Source organism: Nomascus leucogenys, chromosome 10 (genome assembly GCF_006542625.1).
Source record: "Nomascus leucogenys isolate Asia chromosome 10, Asia_NLE_v1, whole genome shotgun sequence".
NCBI classification, from domain to species: Eukaryota; Metazoa; Chordata; class Mammalia; order Primates; family Hylobatidae; genus Nomascus; species Nomascus leucogenys.
Genome location: NC_044390.1, coordinates 50,260,251 through 50,287,361, shown reverse-complemented (window position 1 = coordinate 50,287,361; position 27,111 = coordinate 50,260,251). Strand labels below are relative to the sequence as shown.

Sequence of the window (27,111 nt, the reverse complement as noted above, 5' to 3'; positions counted from 1 at the left end):
TTATTTGTCATTTTTAATGCATGTTTTCTTGTATAAAAGTTTTCTCCTGCAAGAGGGTTGATGTTATAACAGTAACTGAAAGGATATTAGAATGCATGTTTTCTCATATCTTCAGTGATAAAGATACTTATTTCTCTAGAGAAGTTGTAAAACTGTTAAACAAGATATTAGGCTGGGCATGGTGGCTCACGCCTGTAATCTCAGCACTTTTGGAGGCCGAGGTGGGTAGAACACTTGAGGTCAGGAGTTCAAGACCAGCCTGACCAACATGGTGAAACCCCGTCTCTACTAAAAATGACAAAAAATTAGCCGGGCATGATGGTGCACGCCTGTAGTCCCAGCTACTCGGGAGGCTGAGGCAGGAGAATTGCTTGAACCCAGGAGGCGGAGGTTTCAGTGAGCCGACATCGCACCACTGCACTCCAGTCTGGAGCTAGAACAAGACTCCATCTCAAAAAAAAAAAAAAAAAATACAGTAGTATTGAGCAAAGCTAACTAAATTGACTGGATTGCTTTTGTAATTGCAGATTGATGGCATATCAGATCCATTTAGAGTGGAAAAAATATGTTGGCCATTTAAAAATAGTCATTGGAAGGCCTATGCACCTAAGAGAACCTCCTGTATCTTCTGCTACTGAAGTCTAATATTACTAAATTCAAAAAGGCTTTAATGCATTATGACAAAGCATATGAAGAAAGCCTTAAGGTGAAGAAAGCCTTAATAGTCTACTGACTGAGGACATTAAAACCCTTTATTATCTAGAACCCAGAGATTGAGTCTGCCTGCCACGTACGCTGAAGCAAGACATCAAGACTTTGAACACTGGGTTGATAATCTCACAACTTAGAAGGGCCCCTCCAAACTCTTTAACTGTAAACCCATAGGAGATCATAAAGTAAAGCTAACCAGAAAGGTTTCTCCTAAAAAGCAGATGGATACCTTTATGTAGATAGCTTTTTTAATAAGATCAAAAATCAAGACACATCTGCTATCATGATACTCTTAGTTAAGTTTGTTTATGGCTCTACAAACAATAGAAATAAAGCATCTTTTGTGTGCACTCATCGGGTATACTTATATGTAGAGAATTTTGCAGCCAACATATATGAAAAAACATAACATCTTTTATAGGTAAAAAGTGAAAAGCAGGCCAGGCATGGTGGCTAACACCTGTAATCCCAGCACTTTGGGAGGCCGAGGCGGGCAGATCATGAAGTCAGGAGTTTGAGACCAGCCTGACCAACATAGTGAAACCCCATCTCTACTAAAAATACAAAAATTAGCCAGTGTGGTGTAATCCCAGCTACTCGGGGGAGGCTGGGGCACGAGAATCGCTTGAACCCAGGAGGTGGAAGTTGCAGTGAGCTGAAATCACGCCACTACACTCCAGGATGGGCTGCAGAGCGAGACTTCGTCTCAAAAAATAGAAAAAAAAAAAAAAAAAAAAACTGGAAGGCCAATATGGGTGAGAAATTTTAATGGGACATTTGTTGTCTCATAATATCAGAAACAGGATGTATGTCCACTGCTCTTAACCTATTTCACAAGTTAAAGAGAACTTATTCAAAATAGGTTAAAGAGCATTGCCAGGGTGCCATTACTTTTCTAAGTGGGCATCCTTTGATAGGTCTTTTTTTCCCCCTGGTTTAGAGTAAATGAGGCAATGGTTAGAAATGTATCCCCTGTCATAGGGCTTTATAGCAGATTACCCTGTAAAGGCTATGGTTACACAATAGACTTTAAATTTTTTGCTAAAGTTGTGCTGAACAATATAATTTCTTTGGATTACTTACTGTATAAACAGAGAAGTGTCTGCAGTTGCTAATTCTTGTAGTTGCACATGGAGAAATACATTGGGTATTACAGAGATGCAGTTGTAGGGGATTAATGAACAGGCTGGTTAAAATAAGTAGACTATAGCTAATTATTTGATCTATTTAATGTTAGTTGGTGGTTCATGAGGACCCTGGCTAAAAAGCACGCTTCAAACTCTTGGTATTATCCTCCTGATAGTCAGAATAGTAGTCTCCCTGTTGCACTGTATTCTCAAAAGTTAGAAATGTTTTCATGCAGTCACCCGTAGAATATAAAATTGTCTCTCACTAACTGGAATGACAGAAACTCAAAGACATATGTGACTATGATGAAACCATAACCTATGAATGACATAAGAACAAAGACCCTAAATAACGGAAACAGAGTGGTACTAAGGCCCTGAGTTTTGGTTACACTGTGCACTGTTGAAAATTTTTTGAACAAAATTATTAGAGGCCATCATTCTGGATGGAGCTTGTGCACTAGGTCCAAACAGACAAAATCAAACCAAAATGAGTCACTCATGCTAAATGTGACATAATCAAACTGAAAATTTAAGGAAATAGGTAGATTCTATAGGTTTTGTTTTTCTTCTGTAAACAACAGATCTTAACACAAGGAGTTTCCCTCTACTCAAACCTTTAAAAATAATAATAAAATAATACCCTGAATTTCTTGATTCCACTTTACAAAACCCATAGTTCTGCTATTTCACAGTGGAATCTGAGACTAAGTACATTTTTGGTGGTGACAGAGTGTTATCAATGTCTAAAGTTTTGGTCTATCAAAATTTAGAAGATGACCAAAAAAGGAGAAATTGTTTAATTATACCCTAAAGCTACCCCCTTTCATGTTTTAAGTTTGGTCAATAAGTTTTTTTTGTTGTTTTGTTTTGTTTACGTAGTAAACTGAAACCTAACTGAATGTGTAAATAGACTGTACTCACTTTTGTACCAACAACTGTGTTTTGGCCAATAAAAGGATGTCAAATGTTCAAACCATGTTTAAATAAGGAAAATCCCAAGCTGTAATCAATCTAGCTGTTCCTGTATTTCACTTCCATTTTCTGATGTCACCTTCTTCTGTCCATCTTTCACCATCATGTTGCTGTGCTGGAGTATTTCAGAGCCTACTTTGGATCCACAGGCTACTCAATTTGCAAATGCCTCTTTGCCCAATAAAACCCTGTTAAATTTAGTTTATCTAAAGTTGTTTTTCTTTTTTTTTTTTTTTTTTTTTGAGACGGAGTCTCGCTTTGTCACCCAGGCTGGAGTGCAGTGGCGCGATCTCGGCTCACTGCAAGCTCCGCCTCCCGGGTTCTTGCCATTCTCCTGCCTCAGCCTCCCGAGTAGCTGGGACTACAGGCGCCCGCCATCACACCCGGCTAATTTTTTTTTGTATTTTTAGTAGAGATGGGGTTTCACCGTGTTAGCCAGGGTGGTCTCTATCTGACCTCGTGATCCGCCCACTTCGGCCTCCCAAAGTGCTGGGATTAGAGGCGTGAGCCACCACGCCCGGCCCTAAAGTTGTTTTTCTTTAAGAAGTTTTCAAATTTATTCTCTGATCAAAAGTGAATAATCTGTTGTTGGGCTTTGATTTTCTAAACTCATCCCTCAGCTATTTTTCCAAATTATTCTATGTCCTTTCAAAATGTTTCTGCAGTTGTTTTGAGATGGGGTCTCATTCTATCACCCAGGCTGGAGTGTAGTGGTGTAATCAATTATGGCTTGCAGCTTTTACCTTCCATACTCAAGCCATCCTCCTACCCTAGCCAGAGTACCTCAGACTACAGCCATGCAACATCATGCTTGGCTAATTTTTTTTCATGAAGACAGGATGTTAGTATGTTGCCCAGGCTGCATTTGAACTGCTGAGCTCAAGTTATTCTCCCATCTCAGCCTCCCAAAGTGCTAAGATTACAGGTGTGAGCCACCATGTGCTTCTGCAATTTCTTGACAGGATTATTTCCAATAATAAACAGTACTATGTGGGCACAAATCTAAAAAAAAAAAACAAAAAAACTGTCTTCTATTGCAGAAGTGTCACTCTCCAGAATTTCAAGGGTCTGTGGCAGTTACTCTAGTAATATAGTTTGATCTATGGAGGTGCGTGAGCTTTGGAGTCAGAATTTATCCTGAGGTTCAGCCCAGCTTTTTTTTTTTGAGACGGAGTCTCGCTCTGTTGCCCAGGCTGGAGTGCAGTGGCGCAATCTCGGCTCACTGCAAGCTCTGCCTCTCGGATTCACGCCATTCTTCTGCCTCAGCCTCCCGAGTAGCTGGGACTACAGGCGCCCACCACCACGCCTGGCTAATTTTTTTGTATTTTTAGTAGAGACGGGGTTTCACTGTGGTCTCGATCTCCTGACCTCGTGATCCGCCCCCCTTGGCCTCCCAAAGTGCTGGGATTACAAGCGTGAGCCACTGTGCCCGGCCAGTTGCCGCAATTTTTCATCCCTCCTGTATCCTTTGCCAGGTGCTTTTACAGCTGTTCCCATTGAGATATGGAATCTGTTTTCCAGACCCTAGATACGACTGACCTTATTTCTTCAGGACAGTAGAAACCTGTGAACATGACCATGTGCCAGTTTGGGGCCTAGGCTCAAATGGTCTTGAATGCTTCTGTTTTTCTTTCAGAATGCTGCCGTCTCCATGAACAAAGCACATGTTAGCCAGCTGGAGGATAATATAACATGGTGGGTGGGGAAAAGAAGCAAAGTGCCTCTGTTGACAGCCCCAGAAGCAGAAGCTTACCTCCAGAAGCACAGCTTCCTAGTCAAGAAGCAGCTGTTGATACATGTCTGAAGGAGCTCAGCTGGGACCAGAAGAATGGCCCCAGTGAGCCCAGCCTAAATGGCTGACCATCTCAATTATGACCTAATAAGTTTTGGATGGTTGGTTATGCTGCAATAGCTAACTAATACACGCACCCAGTGCAGATAGGTGCCATGATTTAATGACAGGTTGATTACTAGTTACCTTCTAACAGTGGGCTCCATAAAGGTACTAATATTTTCCCCTGATTTACAGTTACATGTGTTGTAAGATAATGTTGAGTAATGCTGCCATACATGTAGACATGTATGCATGTGATTGGTCCTTAGTCCCTGCACACACAGGAGAAAACGTAAAACTACAGCCTGACACTTAGGGCCAAGGCCAAATAGCAAAATAATTTTGCCTTTAATCTGTTTTCTTCATATCTAACATTGGAGGTCAAGACTGTGGACAGATCTGAAGACATAGAGTTTTCTTCCCCTATGGCCCCATCATCCTTTGTTCAGTGTCTGATCTCTGGAAGAAAGGTGGTCACCAGGTAGTGATCTACCTGTGGTTATTTAATTCTGCTTTCTTTTCTTTCTTTCTTTCTTTCTTTCCTTCCTTCCTTCCTTCCTTCCTTCCTTCCTTCTTCCTTCTTTCTTTCCTTCCTTCTTTCCTTCTTTTCTTTCTTTCTCTTTTCTTTCTTTTTCTCTTTCTTTCTCTCTTCCTCCCTTCCTCCTTTCCTACCTTCCTCCCTTCCTTCCTTCCTTCTATCTCACTGTGTCACCAGGCTGGAGTTCAGTGGCATGATCTCAGCTCATTGCAACCTCCACGTCCTGGGTTCAAGCAATTCCCCTGCCTTAGCTTCCCGAGTAGCTGGGATTACAGGCGCGTGCCACCACTCCCAGCTACTTTTTTTGTTTTTTTTTTTGTATTTTTAGTAGAGACAGGGTTTCACTTGTTGGCCAGGCTGGTCTCAAACTCCTGACCTCAGATAATCCACCGGCCTCAGCCCCCCAAAGTGCTGGGATTACAGGCGTGAGCCACCGCGCCCGGTCTATATACTTTTGATTTGTGAATATTCATGTAGCATATTATTTATAAATGCATATGATCTTACACAAAAGGTTAAAGGCAATACCCTCTGGGGTGGGCCTGTCTCAGCTCAGGGAGGAATCCCTGCCCGAAAAGGCTGCAGCCTAGGCTGTCACTCTTCATTCAGCCCAGCATCTGATCACATCTGTCACTCAGGGCCTGAGGGGGCGGGGCCTTAAACGTTATCCAATCAGGTATGCTGGGCTGGGGACCGTCCAATCAGGCACGCAGCTACAGCAAACAGGGCGTCTTCCGAGATTTGGCGCGGCCTTTTGTCTTTCGCTGCCGCCGAAGCTCCAGGTCTCGTCTATCTGCTTTGTGTCCTCTGCTCCTAGAAGCCCAGCCTGTGTGGCCCTGCGACCTGTGGGTATTGGGAGAGCCACAGCTAAGACGCCAGGGCCCCCTGGAAGCCTAGAAATGGTGAGAGTGCCGGTCCAACCAGGGAACGGGGCTGGTTGGAACCGGTGGGAAGTGGCTGTGGCGGGACTCAGGCCTCCCCTCAGTCAGCTTCACAATCTGCGCCCAGAGTTCTTGCCCAGCTCGGCCTCAGTCCCCTTCAGCCATACTATGGCGGCCGCGCTGACAGCCGGGGCCCCAGGCGTCCTGTTTCTTCCCTGCACTGTGACTGTGCCCTGGCCTGGAGCCCTCTCTGGGCAGCTCTGCACCCGCAGCGCCGCGTCTCTCTCAGATTGTGCGGTAACCAGGATCGTCAGGGGAGAATCCTGACTCGGGATGCGGGTTCATGAATGGGAAGAGCTTTGGTCTGTGGCTTTCCCAATTCCTCTTTCCTTCTGTTAAAAATTTATGGGAGTCACTGCCAAAATATTAACGAATTTAATTAAAGAATGATTCTAAAATTGTAGAGCACCCAGTTATAGGGTGTAGCTTGTTATCCATGGGAGGGCTTGAAGGAAAGACTTTCATAAGATGCATGATGCAAAAACCCAAATTCAGTAATCAGGTACAGTTACATAGTTTCTAAATTTGCACCTTGAGCGTACAAATTTTCTGGTTATGTAATCAGAGCTTAATAGGCAGTTTATAGTTTGTTACGCCTAAATTTTGTTTTCCTTAATGTAGTAATTTACAAAAAAATACATTTGAGTTACTTTTTTTTTTAAAGTAGGAATCCAGGCATCGCAGCCACATAGCTCGAATTGCCTGTCACTTAACTATTTTCACACTCCACAGGGGACTGATCTTTTGCATTTTTTTTTCATGTTTGTCAAACGGGGTCTCAAGTCTACCCCTGAACCCCCATTCCTCTAGCCTAACTCTGGCTTGCAGTAAAATACTAAATTTCCAGTTTCTTTTGATTATCCCAAATGCCAACTTTCTCTCTCTAATTCACGTTATTATCTATTTGTCCTTTAGTGTACATTTTTGATACTTTATTTTAATTATTTTTTGACAAACCATTGGGTGGGACATTTAAAAAGATTTGTTTTCTGTTTGTAAATATTGCCAATGAAAATAAACCAAAACTTATTCCCTGACACTGTATTGTAAAAAAATCTCTGTGCCTCTTTTTCTTTTGTCTTCCCTAGGCACAGAGATCTTATGAAAATGTTTTCGGGTCAAGTTTGTTTTTTGTTTTGTTTTCGTTTTTGTTTTTGTTTTTTTTAATCTTTATGGGATGATGTATTCTCAGCCACCCTTTAGTTTTTTCCTGGTCCTGGTTTTCAGTACTGGCTGTGAATAAACCAAGGTACACGCCATGGCTATGTCTGCTAGAGTGTTTGATGATTATTAGCTTCTGGGTCGTTTTCTCCCACAGGACAAGAGGTATGAAGTGTAGTCTCTCAAGAGAGCAGGTGGATGCCCTGGGGCTAAGAGGAATCTCCTGGTGTCTTTGAAAAGCTAACCACTTCAGACATTAACATTGTCTTCACCCAACCTAGCTTCCCTTTCTTAGAGACACATTGCGGGTTAGCCAATCATATGCTGGTATTGAGGAAAAAACAGAAATGATTTCTGCCCCTTGGATTCTCTGAGATTCATGGAAAAAATAATATCCTAAAAGACAAAAAATAAAAAACAAAAACAACCTGACCCCGGTGAGATGGTGCAAAAAAACTTGCGAAGTAAAACACACTTGGGGCACTTAGGGGGACATACTGCAGTGTCTCTTGAGAGGGCACAAAAGAGGTGAGTTTCAAAAATAATTAATCATACATTCCATTTCCATTTACGTTTCTCTTTTTCTGTTAAGTTTTTTTTTTTTTTTTTTGTGGGCGGGGGTGGGGCTTGGGTGGTTTTGAATAGAATTTCAAGACTTAGCTTTTAGAATGCTGCCAAATAGAAGAATAGGTAAAATCTCTTTGCTGTTTTGGCTGTAGAAAGTACATACATTTTGCCGGGCGCAGTGGCTCACGCCTGTAATCCCAGCACTTTGGGAGGCGGAGGCGGGCCGATCACGAGGTGAGGAGATCAAGAGCATCCTGGCTAACACAGTGAAACCCCGTCTCTACTAAGAACACAAAAATACTAGCCGGGCGTGGTGGCAGCCGCCTGTAGCTGAGGCAGGAGAATGGCGTGAACCCGGGAGGCAGAGCTTGCAGTGAGCCCAGATCGCGCCACTGCACTCCAGCCTAGACAACAGAGCGAGACTGTCTCAAAAAAAAAAAAAAAAAAAAAAAAAAAGTGCATACATTTTTATAAGAAAATGTTGTAGATAATGGGTGAGTTACAAGATTTATGAAATCATCAGTTGTTATTTTTGCAGGGTAAATTGTGACAGTGAATATCTCTGTTCTATATCCTGTTATCTTAATTTCTGAGTTTAATGCTAAATTTTATACAGAGAAAAAAATCATCTGCAAACAGATTGTTTAATTTCCTCTCTTCCTGTTTGGATGTGTTTTATTTCTTTCTCTTGCCTGAATGCTCTGGCCAGGATTTCCAATTTTATGTTGAATAATAGGGGTGAGAGAAGGCATTCTTCTTGTGCCAGTTTTCAAGAAGGAATGCTTCCAGCTTGTGTCCATTCAGTATGTTGGCTGTGGGTTTGTCATAGATAACTCATTATTTTGAACTATTTGCCTTCAATGCCAAGTTTGTTGAGGGTTTTAAACATGAAGGATATTAACTTTTATTGAAAACTTTTTCTGTATCGAAATAATTTTGTGGTTTGTATCTGTAGTTTGTTTATCTGATTAATCACACATATTGATTTGTATATGTTGAGCAAACCTTGCATCCCAGGGATATAACCTACTTGATCATAGTGGATTAGCTTTTTAATGTGCTGCTGGATTTGGTTTGCTAGTATTTTGTTGAAGATTTTTACATCAATGTTCAACAAGGATATTAGTCTGAAGTTTTCTTTTTTTGTTTTATCTCTGCCAGATTTTGGTATTAGAATGATGCTGTTGCCAGGAGCAGTGGCTCACGCCATCTCAGCACTTTGGGAGGCTGAGGTGGGTAGATCAGGAGGTCAAGAGATGGAGACGATCTTGGCCAACATGGTGAAACCCTGTCTCTACTAAAAATACAAAAAGTAGCTGGCTGTGGTGGTGCACGCCTGTAATCCCAGCTACTCGGGAGGCTGGGGCAGGAGAATCTCTTGAACCTAGGAGGCAGAGGTTGCAGTGAGCCAAGATTGTGCCACTGCACTCCAGCCTAGCGACAGAATGAGACTCCATCTCAAAAATAAATAAATAAATAGAATGATGCTGCTTTTATATAATGAGTTGGGGAGGAGTCCCTTCTCAATTTTTAAAAATAGTTTTATAAGATATAATACTTGTTTTTCTTTGTACATTTGTTAGAATTCAGCTGTGAATCTGTCTGGTCCTGGACTTTCTTTCTTTCTTTTTTTTTTTTTTTTCCCAGACAGAGTCTCACTCTGTCGCCCAGGCTGAAATGCAGTGGTGGGATTTCGGCTCACTGCAACCTCTGCCTCCCAGGTTCAAGCAGTTCTCCTGCCTCAGCCTCCCGAGTAGCCAGAACTACAGGCGGGTGCCACCATGCCCAGCTAATTTTTGTATTTGTACTAGAGACAGTATTTCACCATGTTGGCCAGGCTGGTCTCGAACTCCTAACCTCAGGTGATCCTCCCACCTTGGCTTCCCAAAGTGCTGGGATTACAGGCATGAGCCAGCACACCCGGCTGGTCCTGGGCTTTCTTTTGGTTGGTAGGCTGTTTACTACTATTTCAATTTTGGAGCTTGTTATTGTCTATTCACTGATTCATTTTGTTGTTTTTGTTCAGTTATGGGAAGATGGATTTTTCCAGAAATTTATCCATTTTTTTCTAGATTTTCTAGTTTGCACAGAGAAGTTTACAGTAGGCTTCAGTACTTATTCATATTTTTGTGGGGTCAGTGGTAATGTCCCTTTTATCATTTCTAATTGTGTTTATTTGGATCTTCTTTTTTCACTAATCTTATTAGTGGTTTATTTATCTTATTAACTTTTTCAAAAGATTTAACTCAATAGATTTCTTATTTGTATGACTTTTCATGTCTAAATCTCCATCAGTTCAGATCTTCTTGTCTTCTGCTAGCTAAGGAGTTGCTTCTTTCATTCTTTTATTTATGATGTTAGGTTGTTATATTGACCTCTTTCTAACTTTTTGATATGAGCATCAAAAAGTGCTATACATTTCCCTCTTACCACTGTCTTAGCCATGTTGCAGAGATTCTAGTATGTTGTATTTTTGTTTCCATTTGTTTCAAAAAACTGCTTAATTTCTACCTTAATTTCATTATTTATTCAAAAGTCATTCACATGCAGATTCTTTAATTTCCATGTAATTGTATAATTTCAAGTAGTTTTCTTTGTGTTGAATTATATATTTATCAAGCTATGGCCTAAGAATGTGTTTGGTATGATTTGGGGATTATTAAATTTGCTGATAATTGTTTTATTTCTGATTGTGTGGTCAATTTTAGAGTATTTGACACTTGGTGGTGAGAAGAGTGTATACTGTGTTGATTTCAGATGGAGAGTGTTGTAGATGTCTATTAGGACTATTTGGCCAAGCATTTAGTTCTGATATCTTTGTTAATTTTCTGCCTCAATGATCTGTCTAATAGTGTCTGTGGGGTGTTGTAGGAGTCAGAATCTAAGTCTCTTCGTAGTTCTCTAAGAACTTTGTGTGTGTGTGTGTGTGTGTGTGTGTGTGTGTGTGACAGAGTCTTGCTCTGTTGCCCAGGCTAGAGTGTAGTGGCACGATCTCGGCTCACTGCAACCTCCTCCTCCTCCTAGGTTCAAGAGATTCTCCTGCTGCTTCAGCCTCCTGAGTAGCTGGGATTACAGGAGTGTGCCACCATGCCTGGCTAATTTTTGTATTTTCAGTAGAGACCACGTTTCACCATGTTGGTCAGGCTGGTCTTGAACTCCTGACCTCATGATCCACCTGCCTCAGCCTCCCAAAGTGCTGAGATTACAGGCGTGAGCTGCCGTGCCTGGCAGAACTTGTTTTATTCATGTGCATGCATGGATTTTTAATAACATATTTTTTTCTGTCTGCTTTTTTTCATAAACATTCTTTCAAGTGCATACAGTATGCCCAAGGCTACAGCTTAGATGTCTGCATCCAGTGTCTACTGAAATTCAGATGTCCAGTGTTCAAGAACATGTCCAGAGACTTAGCTGTTGTAGAAAAAAGTATAAATTAAAGATAAGAGGCTTTATTCTCTTACCTGAAAGTAAGGGAGGATATTTTGTTCATCTCTCTTTTTTTAAAAAACATTTAGATTACACGTAGATAGTTTTCTCTGCTTTTTAGAAATATATGTAAATCATAGTAACAGCTATATAAACCTTTTGTTATTCTTTCTGACTCAGAATTGTATTCATCTAGGACCTCAGAACCATTGCTTTGGCAAAGGTTTTTTGTTTTTGTTTTTGTTTCTTTTCATTTTTAGTCTTTTAAAGTAGACAGAAATTTGTTTAAAGCTTTTTTTTTTTTTAGACAGAGTTTCACTCTTGTCACCCAGGCTGGAGTACAATGGCACGATCTTGGCTCCCTGCAACCTCCACCTCCCAGTTCAAGTGATTTTCCTGCCTCAGACATTCAAGTAGCTGGGATTACAGGCTCCCACCACCATCCTCGACTAATTTTTTATATTTTTAGTAGAGACGGAGTTTTGCCATGCTGGCCAGGCTAGTCTCAAACTCCTGACCTCAGGTGATCCTCCCACCTTGGCCTCCCAAAGTGCTGGGATTACAAGCATGAGCCACCACACCCGGCCGTTTAAAGCTTATTTTAAGAGCACACAAAAGTTGAGCACAAAGATAAGATTAAATTTAGCAACACAGAATGATAAAGAATAAAAAAGATACTGTGTAAATTTTTTTGACAGAAAACTGATTATCCAAGTAATTATCTCATATTTGCAGGTTGAAGTACTTACACTGCAAAGGCAAGAACAGTTCAGTTTATTCACTAAATAGTGGAATCTGTAGGTGGACTTTGGTTTCTGTTACTTCAGAACAATTAGTATAGTTAGGTGTAGTGTTTGTAGACAACTTGCATTCAAATAAATTAACATTTTGTACAATACTATGAATATAAGGCTACAGTATTTGAATAAATCCCTTAAGTAGTCATTTTAATATTATTTATACTCTCGAAATATAAAGTGCTTTAATTGAATTATGGTTATAGATATTTTTAAAGCTCTACATACATTATGACAAGTACATAAAATTATTTATACTTAGATATTTATATCTAATATCCAAAGAAAATTCACTATAAAATTGTTACAGTAGATATTAGTTTGACATGCTTATTAATTTATCCAATAGGGATAATTATAGGTAAGCATGGTTTTAGTGTCTTTCATTTCACTAAATTTGAATGCTGCTATTACAGGACAAATAAACATGATGGGCGATGTGACCACCCAAAACCATAATAGCTCTTCAGTTAGCTATGTTGCAAGCTCATATATATTCCACTGTATAACAAAGTCAGATTCCAGTTTTTTGTCAAAAAGTGCTGGTGGAAATTGTCAGATGTATTCCAATATAGATCCCCAATTCACTGGTTAGGAGATGGGAGAGCAGCAGACATGAAACAGAAACCTTATAGGCCGGACACGGTGGCTCACACCTGTAATCCCAGCACTTTGGGAGGCTGAGGTGGGCGGATCACGAGGTTGGGAGATCAAGACCATCCTGGCTAACATGGTGAAACCCCATCTCTACTGAAAACTACAAAAAATTAGCCGGGCGTGGTGGGGGGCGCCTGTAGTCCCAGCTACTCGGGAGGCTGAGGCAGGAGAATGGTGTGAACCCAGGAGGCAGAGCTTGCAGTGAGCCGAGATCGTGCCACTGCACTCCAGCCTGGGCAACACAGCGAGACTCCAAGACTCCGTCTCAAAAAGAAAAAAACCTTATAGAATTCTGCTGAGAACATACCTTTTTTTTCATAATGCTCATGTTTCTCATGCTGACATTCTGAGAGTAGCTGTGCATTTTGAGTGTTTCAAGAAAAATTCCTTTTGGGCGACTATCTTCTGGCCAAGTTGATCAGTCTTGCATCTAATCTGAGTTTTTTCTTAAGTTGCTTTTAACTTATTTTTTCTTTCAATATAATCTTGCTCAGATTGAGAGCTGTTTTTCTCTCCAATGCTTTGGGTGTCTGTTTCAGAAGCCCTATTAGTATCCCATGGTCTCTGTGAATGAGGTGGGTTGTCATAGGGAGAATTCTTGGAGTTATCTCTATCTGGATTCATGCTGGAAATCTAGCAGTATTTTTTTTTATGTCACCGTTACAAACAGAAACTGAGGGTGAAATACTGCTCCCATTCCCATTATTGTGAAGGTGCAGTTCTACCCAGGAGGCCTGCAGGCTCTTCTCCCTGTAGCGCAGGCTTCACTCTCCGATGTGACACTAGAGTGCTGCTGTGGCATTGGGGTTCATGTAAGATGTGAGCCAGCAGCTTTGAGCTGTGTGTTGTGGGCTGTATCTCAATGGAAGTTGGTAGGCGTAAAGAGAGGATACTGGCCATCAGGAGAACGCAAGCAGGGTGCTACATGTTCTACATTCTGTGAGAGGTTCCGAGAGTAAATAGAATCTGATGGCCAAATCTGTAAATGTAAACAAGCATCTTAGGAGTGAAAGATCAAGCCTACAAAGTATCCAAAAGCCATAACCACAACTATACCTACTGGTAAAATGCAAGACTGGAGTAGAGTATTCTTGTCCTTCCTCTTACTCAAGAGCTAGAATCAGGACAGGTGATCCAGGTTCTGGAGCTCCACGAGAGCAGTTCCATTTTTTAGTTAGAATCAGCCTGAGTCTCTCCTGCCTGGCTTATCATTGGGCAATCAACCCAGGGTAACTGGGAACCCTTTCACAATTACCTAGCCATCTTTGAAACATTTGAGAATATCCAGAGCAGAATTTTATCAGGCTGACAAGAGTGGTTAATTCTACTTCTTTCTCAGTGTAAAAGAAATAAGTCATTCTGTGTTTGTTCCTCCCTCATACAAGAGATAATTTTGGTTGGTACTCAGAGGATAGTTTCCCCAGTTTTCTTGTACTTGGGTGAAAAACAAGGAAGAGGTCCAGAAACTAAAACAGATAAACTGATTGCTTTCATTTCATATTATCATTAGAAAAATATGTAGAGCAGTTACGGTTCTTACCGTACAGAAACTTTTAGTCTAGGCTAGTGATATGGCTTGCCTATGTCACCACCCAAATCTCATCTTAAATTGTAACTCCCACAGTTTCTACATGTTGTGGTAGGAACCCAGAGGGAGGTGATTAAATTATGAGGGCAGGTCTTTCCTGCACTGTTCTCATGATAGTGAATGAGTTTCACAAGATCTGATGATTTTAAAAATGGGAGTTTCCCTGCACAAGCTCTCATTTTGCTTGCCACCATCCATGTAAGATATGACTTGCTTCTCCTTGCCTTCTGCCATGATTGTGACGCCTCCCCAGCCATGTGGTATTGTTAAGTCCATTAAATCTCTTTTTCTTCCCAGTCTCTGGTGTGTTTTTATCAGCAGTGTGAGAACAGACTAATACAAAAAATTGTTACCAGTAGGGTGGGGCATTGATGAAAAGATACCTGAAAATGTGCATGTGACTTTGGAACTGGGTAACAGACAAAGGTTGGAGCAGTTTGGAGGTCTCAGAAGACAGGAAAATGTGGGAAAGTGTGGAACTCCCTAGAGACTTGTTGAATGGCTTTGACCAAAATGCTGTTAATGATATGGAAAATAAAATCCAGGCTGAAATGGTCTCAGATGGACATGAGGAACTTGCTGAGAACTGGAGCAAAGGTGACTTTTCTTGTGTTTTAGCGAAGAGACTGGTGTTATGTTGCCCCTTCCCTAGAGATTTGTGAAACTTTGAACTTGAGAGAGATGATTTGGGTTATCTGGCAGAAGAAATTTCTAAGCAAGGCAGGTCTCTGTTGAGCCGTGGATGCCAGTCTCTGTTCTGCAGTATAGGTTTTGTTAAAGTTGTTAAAAAAAAATGCCTATTTTAAGAGATACCAAATGAAATTTAGAGGACAAGAGGGTAAAGCTAATTACTATTCTTGGAAATGCTTGTTGATACAGGATAAAAACAAATACAACACACCCAAATACAGGATGATAGTTTTTTTGTTAGTTGTGTTTTTTAAAGCATAATACGGGAGTAGATTTATTATAGCTACTCCAAATGTTAAAGAGTGATACAATGATCACAGAGTTAAAAACTCTGACTGTTATTGCTGTTTATTTTACAATAATTGGTTTAGTCTACAAGTTTAAGGCAAACATACTAATGCATTTGCTTTTCTTCAGAAATCATAAAGATTACATAAAATCTGTCCCAAAACTTCTAAGAACTATTCAGTAGTTAAAAATACATCTGATTAAGATGCTTTACCAGGATACATGTGAATGAACTAAGGTGGTATGTAATGCTTTTTAAAAAACAAAATTTAAAAAAATTTAATAAAGGCAATCTTTATCTTGTTTGAACAATGCATTCTGAAAAGGTTAAACTTCAGAAATTATTTAAAGGTAAATAAGATTGGCATCCATAAGGAATACTATTTATAAAATAAATGCAGTTATAGAGGCTACTTTAAAGAAGAATAAAATTTGGACTTCTGAGTATGATAAGTGCACAATAATGGACCACTGTCTTGGGGAACACAGTGCGGCATTACACCACACAGGCTGGCATCGCCTGTACATGGCGCTGCTCCATGCTTCTCAGAAAAAGAGTAGATGCATTTTGTCAGCTGTTTTTTGTTTGTTTCCAGTGAGCATAAATGCTTAGCATCATTAAGAAAACAAAAATAAAATTTGAAGGAAGGCAGCCCTTTTCAACAGGAAGGCGGAATGTGGCTTATGTGTCTCCGTTTAGCACTGACAGGCAGTTTGGCAGCAACTGTAGGTTAACCTTTGCGTGCTTCAGTTCTAACTCTGCCAGTTCCACCAATTTTTTTTCTGAATGCAGCAATGCTTCTTGTCTTAAAATCTATAAAAGCAAGAACAAGAACTGTTTTGCAGACTGAGATTTTTTTTTTTTTTCAAATTTCTGACTACATAATTGTTGGGAAGTTTTAGCCAGCAGAACATCTTTATTTTTTGCTCTTGCTTTATCCAGTGCTTCATTAGCATTTTCATAATCCACTAGTGACCTAGAAGTTCAATACAGGAGATCCTTAGCAGCTTGAGTTTCTCTTAAGTAATATTTTTAAGGGTCAGAAAGTTTGAGGTCCTCATCAGCAGACACTCATGCTTCTATTTTTCTTGTTTTATCAAACACTTCTGAAACTTTGAGAAAAAACTTGCATATACCTGAATCCTGAGTTCCTAAAGCATATAATGAAGAACCAATTCTATTGTAATCATCTGCAGCACTTTTGTGGGATCTTGTCATTCTATCAGAGTTAGCAGATGCATCCTTAACTCGGTTATGATATTCTAAAAGAAATGTTTGTTCATGCTGAAAGAAATTATCTACATCCGTTACTCCTGAAACAATTACTCCATCTGCGATTTAACCATGTTTTCAAAGAAATCTTCAAGTTTCTCTTCTTATTTTTCCTTGCACACTCAAATCTTGATTATATTCCAAGAAGACATGGAAATTTAAATATTTTCTCAAAATAGGATGTGCTGTCACATGACATAGGAATACTTCATGCATCGCAACTGTCTTCTTGAATATTCCGAAATATTCAGCTTCCATTTCCTGTTTCATCTTTGTGAATTCTTCCTTTGTCATTGACCCTTCTCCTTCTCCAAGCTTCTGTACTTTTTCCCTTGAAGTATCAAAATCAGGTCTTGGTGGTGCTGGTGGAATGATGTAACCTGCATAGTCTTCATTTTTAACAAAGGAATCATGAAGCCAGATAAATTGCTTGTGTTGCTGAACAACAGAAAACTCATTTTGTTTAAAATTTGGCAATAAACTCTGTGTGTGAACAGTGAATTTTACTTTATCCCACTCACTAAGAGCATCAGAAATGTCCACCTGTAGAGCAGGATCACTTTGAAGATCCACATTTATTGCTTTAAGTCCACGGTTCTCTTCCTGAGAGGAAGTCAAGGCCATTGTCCAGGTCTTCCATCATGGCTGCTCCCCAGGATGATAGTTTGTGTAACAAACAGAGATATTGTCAGATTGCTTATGCCTGTATAGAAGAGGACGGGATAGTATGCACAGCATATGCACGTAAACTGCCAAAATGTGATGTGAAGGTTGGCCTAACCAATTACACTGCAGCGTATTGTACTGGCCTGCTGGCCTGCAGGCTCCTCAGTAGGTCAAGATCTGTGACCTATGGCATGGACAAGATCTGTGAAGGCCAAGTGGAGGTGACTGGCAATGAATACAATGTGGAAAGCACTGATGGTCAGCCAAGTGCCTTTACCTGCTATTTGGATGTAGGCCTTGCCAGAACTACCACTGGCAATAAAGTTTTTGGTTCCCTGAAGAGAGCAGTAGATGGAGGCTTGTCTGTCCCTCGCAGTACCAAACAGTTCCCTGGTTATGATTCTGAAAGCAAGGAATTTAATGCAGTAGTATACCAGAAGCACATCATAGGCCAGAATGTTGCAGATTACATGCACTACTTAATGAAGGAAGATGAAGATGCTTACAGGAAACAGTTCTCTCACTACATAAACAAAAACGTAAACTCCAGACATGAAGGAGATGTATAAGAAAGCTCATGCTGCTACGTGAGAGAATCCAGTCTGTGAGAAGTCCAAGAAAAAAGTTAAAGAGAAGTGGAACCATCCCAAAATGTCCCTCGCTCAGAAGATCGAGTAGCTCAAAAGAAGGCAAGCTTCCTCAGAGCTCAGGAGTGGGCTTCTGAGAGCTAAACCAAACAATTTTCAATGAGGATTTTTCAGATGAAGAAAATAGACTTACTGACAGCAAAATTTAAAAAAAAATTAAATTTATAAGCAGCAAAGCATTCAAGAGATTACTTGGGTTCTGTTAAAGGCATTCAGTTTTAAATGGAAACAGAGCATAAAAGTTTGGGAAATTTGCAGCCTGACAATGCAATAGAATAGAAAACCCCATATTTTCAGGAGAAATTTAAGCCAGCTGTGGGAAAAATGCCCCCAGGTCATGACAGAGGTCTTCTCCACAGCACCTTCCATCCAGGCCCAGAGGTCTAAAAGAAAAAGATGGCTTTGTGGGTCAGGCCCAGGGGCTCCCCTGCTGTGTGAAGGCTAGGGACTTGGTATCCTGTATTCCAGCCACTACAGTCATGGCTAAAAGGGGCCAAGGTAGAGCTCAGGTTGTTGCTTCAGAGGGTGGAAGCCCCAAGCCTTGGCAGCTTCCATATGGTGTTGAGCCTGCGGGTTCATGGAAGTCAAGAATTGAGGTTTGGCACCCTCCACCTAGATTTCAGAGATACATGGAAACCCCTGGATGGCCAGGCAGAAGTTTGCTGCAGGGGTGAAGCCCTCATGAAGAATACCTGCTAGGGCAGTACAGAAAAAAAGGGGGATTGGAGCCCCCACACAGATCCTTACTGGGGCACCACCTAGTGGGGCTGTGAGAAGAGGGCCATTGTCCTCCAGATTCCAGAATGGTAGATCCACCGACAGCTTGCACCATGTGCCCGGAGAAGCCATAGACACTAAACACCAGCCCATGAAGGCAGCCAGGAGGGAGGCTGTACCCTGCAGAGCCACAGGGGTGGAGCTGCTCAAGACGATGGGAACCCACCTTTTGCATCAGCATGACCCAATGCGGGACATGGAGTCAAAGGAGATCATTTTGGAGCTTTAAGATTTGACTGCCCTGCTTGATTTTGGACTTGCATGGGGCCAGTATCCCCTTTGTTTTGGCCAATTTCTCCCTTATGGAATGACTGTATTTACCCAATGCTTGTACCACCATTATATCACGGAAGTAACTAACTTGCTTTTAATTGTACAGGCTTATAGGCAGAAGGGACTTGCCTTGTTTCAGATAAGACGTTGAATTGTGGACTTTTGAGTTGATGCTAAAATGAGTTAAGACTTTGGGCTGGGCGTGGTGGCTCATGCTTGTAATCCCAGCACTTTGGGAGGCCGAGACGGGTGGATCACGAGGTCAGGAGATCGAGACCATCCTGGCTAACACAGTGAAACCCTGTCTCTGCTAAAAATACAAAAAAAATTAGCCGGGCATGGTGGCGGGCGCCTGTAGTCCCAGCTACTCGGGAGGCTGAGGCAGGAGAATGGTGTGAACCTGGGAGGCGGAGCTTGCAGTGAGCCAAGATCATGCCACTGCACTCCTGCCTGGGTGCTGGAGCGAGACTCCACCTCAAAAAAAAAAAAGGACTTTGGGGGACTGTTGGGAAGGTATGATTGGTTTTGCAATGTAAAGACATTAGATTTGGGAGGGGCCAGGGGTGGAATGTTATGGTTTTGCCGTGTCCCCACCCAGATCTCATCTTGAATGGTAATTCTCACAAGTCATGGGAAAAACACGGTGAGAGATGACTCAATTATGGGAGTGGGTCTTCCCTGCGCTGTTCTCGTGATAGTGAATGAATTTCAGAATATATGATGGTTGTAAAAATGGGAGTTTTCCTGCACAAGCTCTCTCTTTGCCTGCCACTATCTATATAAAATGTGACTTGCTTCTCCTTGCCTTTTGCCATGATTGTGAGGCCTCCCCAGCCACATAGGACTGTAAGTCCGTTAAATCTCTTTCTCTTCCCAGTCTCGGGTATGTCTTTATCAGCAGCGTGAGAACAGACTAATAAAACTAGCAACTGAATAAAAGGTTGAATTATGCATCATATGGTAGGTAAATAAATGTGTGCAATAAAAACCTTGGGCTTTATTTTGGCCATGTTCTTTACATTCTTGTGACTTTTGGTGTTTTCACCTGAAGAAATATTTATGAACAGAAGGGTTGTTATTATTATTTGTATTTCTTTTACCTTACTAAAAATACATATTCATCTTTTAATAAAATTATCCTAGGAAACCTTAAATGATTTGTTTAAATGGCTTATTAGTATATGATATAAAATTGACAGGGAAGTGGCTATAAAAGGTTTAAGTTACACAAACTCTGAGATTTAAATTTCTCTTAGGTAAGCTTAGGAAAAACAAAACTGGAAATACCCCCACTGGCATACAGAACCAAATTTGAGCTAGAGTCCACTCCCTGCCCCAGTTCTGCTCAGATTTACCCCTTTTTTGAAGGCCTTATTTAGGTCTGGCCCTACCCTGGAGTCTCATCTCACAGAACTGATTAGAAAAGATCAGTTTTGGGTGATGAATCCTGTTCCATTTTTAGAGCTGGTGCTCACAATTTTCTGAAACAGAAAAGCAGGTAAATGAGAAATATAAAGTATGAATTTTAGGGTCTTTTTAAAATTATTATAACCAGTGCTTGCAGAGGCATCATATTTAGCAACTTGTTTTCCATTCCTGTAGATCTAGTAGTTGCTCCCCAAGCCACAATAAGTAAATATAAAAACAATAAAAATTCCTGTAAATTATATTAAACTCTTCATTTCTCTATTCCTCTCATCTGTTTATGTTTAGCTTTTATTCTACACATTTTTTTAAAAGGTCAATGACAGAGAAACAGAAAAATATATGGATCATTTTTCTAAATACTGGGAATTATTGAACACTTAGTATCAACACACAGGGTGTTATTAAGATTAAATCCTGTAATGTGCTATCGCAGTGCCCTGTAGCATCTTATTGAGCATGTAGTACCTGAATAATAAACATTGCATTACCACATGTGTACATGTTGTTTTCTTTCTTTTTTTTTTAATTATACTTTAAGTTTTAGGGTACATGTGCACAACGTGCAGGTTAGTTATATATGTATACATGTGCCATGTTGGTGTGCTGCACCCAGTAATTTGTCATTTCACATTAGGTATATCTCCAAATGCTATCCCTCCCCCCTCCCCCCACCCCACAATAGGCCCCAGTGTGTGATGTTCCCCTTCCTGTGTCCATGTGTTCTCATTATTCAATTCCCACCTATGAATGAGAACATGCAGTGTTTGGTTTTTTGTCCTTGCGATAGTTTGCTGAGAATGATGGTTTCCAGCTTCATCCATGTCCCTACAAAGGATATGAACTCATCATTTTTATGGCTGCATGGTATTCCATGGTGTGTATGTGCCACATTTTCTTAATCCAGTCTATCATTGTTGGACATTTGGGTTGGTTTCAAGTCTTTGTTATTGTGAATAGTGCCGCAATAAACATACGTATGCATGTGTCTTTATAGCAGCATGATTTATAATCCTTTAGGTATATACCCAGTAATGGGATGGCTGGGTCAAATGGTAATTCTAGTTCTAGATCCCTGAGGAATCGCCACACTGACTTCCACAATGGTTGAACTAGTTTACAGTCCCACCAACAGTGTAAAAGTGTTCCTATTTCTCCACATCCTCTCCACCACCTGTTGTTTCCTGACTTTTTAATGATCGCTATTGTAGCTGGTGTGAGATGGTATCTCATTGTGGTTTTGATTTGCATTTCTCTGATGGCCAGTGATGACAAGCATTTTTTCACGTGTCTTTTGGCTGCATGTCTTCTTTTGAGAAGTGTCTGTTCATATCCTTTGCCCACATTTTGATGGGGTTGTTTGCTTTTTTCTTGTAAATTTTTTTGAGTTCATTGTAGATTCTGGTTATTAGCCCTTTGTCAGATGAGTAGATTGCAAACATTTTTTCCCATTCTGTAGGTTGCCTGTTCACTCTGATGGTAGTTTCTTTTGCTGTGCAGAAGCTCTTTAGTTTAATTAGATCCCATTTGTCCATTTTGGCTTTTGTTGCCATTGCTTTTGGTGTTTTAGACATGAAGTACTTGCCCATGCCTCTGTACTGAATGGTATTGCCTAGGTTTTCTTCTATGATTTTTATGGTTTTAGGTCCAACATTTAAGTCTTTAATCCATCTTGAATTAATTTTTGTATAAGGTGTAAGTAAGGGATCCAGTTTCAGCTTTCTACATATGGCTAGCCAGTTTTCCCAGCACTATTTATTAAATAGGGAATCGTTTCCCCATTTCTTGTTTTTGTCAGGTTTGTCAAAGATCAGATGGTTGTAGATATGTGGCATTATTTCTGAGGGCTCTGTTCTGTTCCATTGGTCTATAGCTCTGTTGTGGTACCAGTACCATGCTGTTTTGGTTACTGTAGCCTTGTAGTATAGTTTGAAGTCAGGTAGTGTGATGCCTCCAGCTTTGTTCTTTTGGCTTAGGATTGACTTGGCGATGAGGGCTCCTTTTTGGTTCCATATGAACTTTAAAGTAGTTTTTTCCAATTCTGTGAAGAAAGTCATTGGTAGCTTGATGGGGATGGCATTGAATCTATAAATTACCTTGGGCAGTATGGCCATTTTCATGATATTGATTCTTCCTATCTGTGAGCATGGAATGTTCTTCCATTTGTTTGTATCCTCTTTTATTTCATTGAGCAGTGGTTTGTAGTTCTCCTTGAAGAGGTCCTTCACATCCCTTGTAAGTTGGATTCCTAGGTATTTTATTCTCTTTGAAGCAATTGTGAATGGGAGTTCACTCATGATTTGGCTGTCTGTTTGTCTGTTATTGGTGTATAAGAATGCTTGTGATTTTTGCACATCGATTTTATATCCTGAGACTTTGCTGAAGTTGCCTATCAGCTTAAGGAGATTTTGGGCTGAGACAATGGGGTTTTCTAGATATACAATCATGTCGTCTGCAAACAGGGACAATTTGACTTCCTCTTTTCCTAATTGAATACCCTTTATTTCCTTCTCCTGCCTGATTGCCCTAGCCAGAACTTTCAACACTATGTTGAATAGAATAAGAGTGGTGAGAGAGGGCATCCCTGTCTTGTGCCAGTTTTCAAAGGGAATGCTTCCAGTTTTTGCCCATTCAGTATGATATTGGCTGTGGGTTTGTTGTAGATAGCTCTTATTATTTTGTGATACGTCCCATCAATGCCTAATTTATTGAGAGTTTTTAGCATGAAGGGTTGTTGAATTTTGTCAAAGGCCTTTTCTGCATCTATTGAGATGATCATGTCATTTTTGTTGTTGATTCTGTTTATATGCTGGATTATGTTTATTGGTTTGTGTATGTTGAACCAGCCTTGCATCCCAGGGATGAAGCCCACTTGATCATGGTGTATAAGCTTTTTGATGTGCTGCTGGATTCAGTTTGCCAGTATTTTATTGGGGATTTTTGCATCGATGTTCATCAGGGATATTGGTCTAAAATTCTCTTTTTTTGTTGTGTCTCTGCCAGGCTTTGGTATCAGGATGATGCTGGCCTCATAAAATGAGTTAGGGAGGATTCCCTCTTTTTCTGTTGATTGGAATAGTTTCAGAAGGAATGGCACCAGCTCCTCCTTTTACCTCTGGTAGAATTCAGCTGTGAATCCATCTGGTCCTGGACTTTTTTTGGTTGGTAAGCTATTAATTATTGCCTCAATTTCAGAGCCTGTTGTTGGTCTATTTAGAGGTTCAACTTCTTCCTGGTTTAGTCTTGGGAGGGTGTATGTGTTGAGGAATTTATCCATTTCTTCTAAATTTTCTAGTTTATTTGCATAGAGGAGTTTATAGTATTCTCTGATGGTAGTTTGTATTTCTGTGGGATCGGTGGTGAGATCCCCTTTATCATTTTTTATTGCGTCTATTTGGTTCTTCTCTCTTTTCTTCTTTATTAATCTTGCTAGTGGTCTATCAATTTTGTTGATCTTTTCAAAAAACCAGCTCCTGGATTCATTGATTTTTTGAAGAGTTTTTTTATATCTCTATTTCCTTCAGTTCTGCTCTGATCTTAGTTATTTCTTGCCTTCTGCTAGCTTTTGAATGTGTTTGCTCTTGCTTCTCTAGTTCTTTTAATTGTGATGTTAGGGTGTCAATTTTGGATCTTTCCTGCTTTCTCTTGTGGGCAATTAATGCTATAAATTTCCCTCTACACACTGCTTTGAATGTGTCCCAGAGATCCTGGTATATTGTGTCTTTGTTCTCGCTGGTTTCAAAGAACATCTTTATTTCTGCCTTCATTTCATTATGTACCCAGTAGTCATTCAGGAGCAGGTTTTTCAATTTCCATGTAGTGGAGCGGTTTGAGTGAGTTTCTTAATCCTGAGTTCTAGTTTGATTGCACTGGGTCTGAGAGACAATTTGTTATAATTTCTGTTCTTTTACATTTGCTGAGGAGGCTTTACTACCAACTATGTGGTCATTTTGGAATAGGTGTGGTGTGGTGCTGAAAAAATGTTATTCTGTTGACTTGGGGTGGAGAGTTCTGTAGATGTCTATTAGGTCACTTATGTAGAGCTGAGTTCAATTCCTGGATATCCTTGTTAACTTTCTGTCTCGTTGATCTGTCTAATGCTGACAGTGGGTGTTAAATCTCCCATTATTATTGTGTGGGAGTTTAAGTCCTTATAGGTCTCTCAGGACTTGCTTTATGAATCTGGGTGCTCCTGTGTTGGGTGCATATATATCTAGCATAGTTAGCTCTTCTTGTTGAATTGATCCCTTTACCATTATGTAATGGCCTTCTTTGTCTCTTTTGATGTTTGTTGGTTTAAATTCTGTTTTATCAGATACTAGGATTGCAACCCTTGCCTTTTTTTGTTTTCCATTTGCTTGGTAGATCTTCCTCCATCCCTTTATTTTGAGCCTATATGTGTCTCTGCACGTGAGGTGGGTTTCCTGAATACAGCACACTGATGGATCTTGACTTTTTATCCAATTTGCCAGTCTGTGTCTTTTAATTGGAGCATTTAGCCCATTTACATTTAAGGTTAATATTGTTATGTGTGAATTTGATCCTGTCATTATGATTTTAGCTGGTTATTTTGCTCGTTAGTTGATGCAGTTTCTTCCTAGCCTCAATGGTCTTTACAATTTGGCATGTTTTTGCAGTGGCTGGTACCGGTTATTCCTTTCCATGTTTAGTGCTTCCTTCAGGAAGGAAGGCCTGGTAGGGCAGGGCTGGTAGTGACAAAATCTCTCAGCATTTGCTTGTCTATAAAGTATTTTATTTCTCCTTCACTTATGAAGCTTCATTTGGCTGGATATGAAATTCTGGGTTGAAAATTCTTTAAGAATGTTGAATATTGGCCCCCACTCTCTTCTGCCTTGTAGAGTTTCTGCGGAGAGATCAGCTGTTAGTCTGATGAGCTTCCCTTTGTGGGTAACCCGACCTTTCTCTCTGGCTGCCCTTAACATTTTTTCCTTCATTTCAACTTTGGTGAATCTGACAATTATGTGTCTTGGAGTTGCTCTTCTTGAGGAGTATCTTTGTGGCGTTCTCTGTATTTCCTGAATTTGAATGTTGGCCTGCCTTCCTAGATTGGGGAAGTTCTCCTGGATAATATCCTGCAGAGTGTTTTCCAACTTGGTTCCATTCTCCCCGTCACTTTCAGGTATACCAATCAGACATAGATTTGGTCTTTTCACATAGTCCCATATTTCTTGGAGGCTTTGTTCATTTGTTTTTATTCTTTTTTCTCTAAACTTCTCTTCTTGCTTCATTTCATTCATTTGATCTTCCATCGCTGATACCCTTTCTTCCAGTTGATCAAATTGGCTACTGAGGCTTGTGCATTCGTCATGTAGTTCTCATGCCTTGGTTTTCAGCTCCATCAGGTCCTTTAAGGACTTCTCTGCATTGGTTATTCTAGTTAGCCATTCGTCTAATGTTTTTTCAAGGTTTTTAACTTCTTTGCCATGGGTTCGAACTTCCTCCTTCAGCTCAGAGTAGTTTGATCATCTGAAGCCTTCTTCTCTCAACTCGTCAAAGTCATTCTCTGTCCAGCTTTGTTCCATTGCTGATGAGGAGCTGCGTTCCTTTGAAAGAGGAGAGGCGCTCTGAGTTTCCAGTTTTTCTGCTCTGTTTTTTCCCCATCTTTGTGGTTTTATCTACCTTTGGTCTTTAATGATGGGGACGTAGAGATGGGTTTTTGGTGTGGATGTCCTTTCTGTTTGTTAGTTTTCCTTCTAACAGTCAGGATCCTCAGTTGCAGGTCTGTTGGAGTTTTCTGGAGGTCCACTCCAGACCCTGTTTGCCTGGATATCAGCAGCAGAGGCTGCAGAACAGCAGATATTGGAGAACAGCAAATGTTGCTGTCTGATCATTCCTCTGGAAGTTTTGTCTCAGAGGAGTACCCGGCTGTGTGAGGTGTCAGTCTGCCCCTTCTGGGGGCTGCCTCCCAGTTAGGCTACTCAGAGGTCAGGAACCCACTTGAGGAGGCAGTCTGTCCATTCTCAGATCTCCAGCTGCGTGCTGGGAGAACCACTACTCTCTTCAAAGCTGTTGGACAGTGACATTTAAGTCTGCAGAGGATTCTGCTGCCTTTTGTTTGGCAATGCCCTGCCCCCAGAGGTGATGTCTACAGAGCCAGGCAGGCCTCCTTGAGCTGCAGTGGGCTCCACCCAGTTCCAGCTTCCCGGCCGCTTTGTTTACCTACTCAAGCCTTAGCAATGGTGGGCGCCCCTCCCCCAGCCTCACTGCCACCTTGCAGTTTGATCTCAGACTGCTGTGCTAGCAATGAGCAAGGCTCTGTGGGCCTAGGAACCCTCTGAGCCAGGCACGGGATATAATCTCCTGGTGTGCTGTTTGCTAAGACCATTGGAAAAGCGCAGTATTAGGGTGGGAGTGACCTGATTTCCAGGTGCAGTCTGTCACCCCTTTCTTTGACTAGGAAAGGGAATTCCCTGACCCCTTGCACTTACTGGGTGAGGCAATGCCTCACCCTGCTTCAGCTCACGCTCAGTGCGCTGCACCCACTGTCTTGCACCCACTTTCCAACACTCCCCAGTGAGATGTACCCGGTACCTCAGTTGGAAATGCAGAAATCTCCCGTCTTATGCGTCACTCACACTGGGAGCTATAGACTGGAACTGTTCCTATTCGGCCATCTTCATACATGTTGTTTTCTAAACCCAGATTTGCTTTCTAAATACAACCCATTGTTGCTTTCTAAATACAAAAACAAAAAAAAAACAAAAAACATTGTTGCTTTCTGTTTCTTCT

At 40.8% G+C, this 27,111-nt stretch overlaps 1 protein-coding gene and 1 pseudogene across 1 annotated transcript in view; one reads left to right on the top strand and one right to left on the bottom strand.

Annotated features, from left to right (window-relative positions):
• Positions 1-27,111, top strand: part of LOC105740324 (putative zinc finger protein 730) — an 81,453-nt gene that overhangs the window by 39,562 nt on the left and 14,780 nt on the right. Inside the window, 1 exon segment of the mRNA XM_030819886.1 lies at positions 5,891-6,087. Coding sequence (XP_030675746.1) covers positions 5,891-6,087 — 197 coding nt within the window.
• Positions 15,983-17,219, bottom strand: LOC100585719 (annotated as a pseudogene).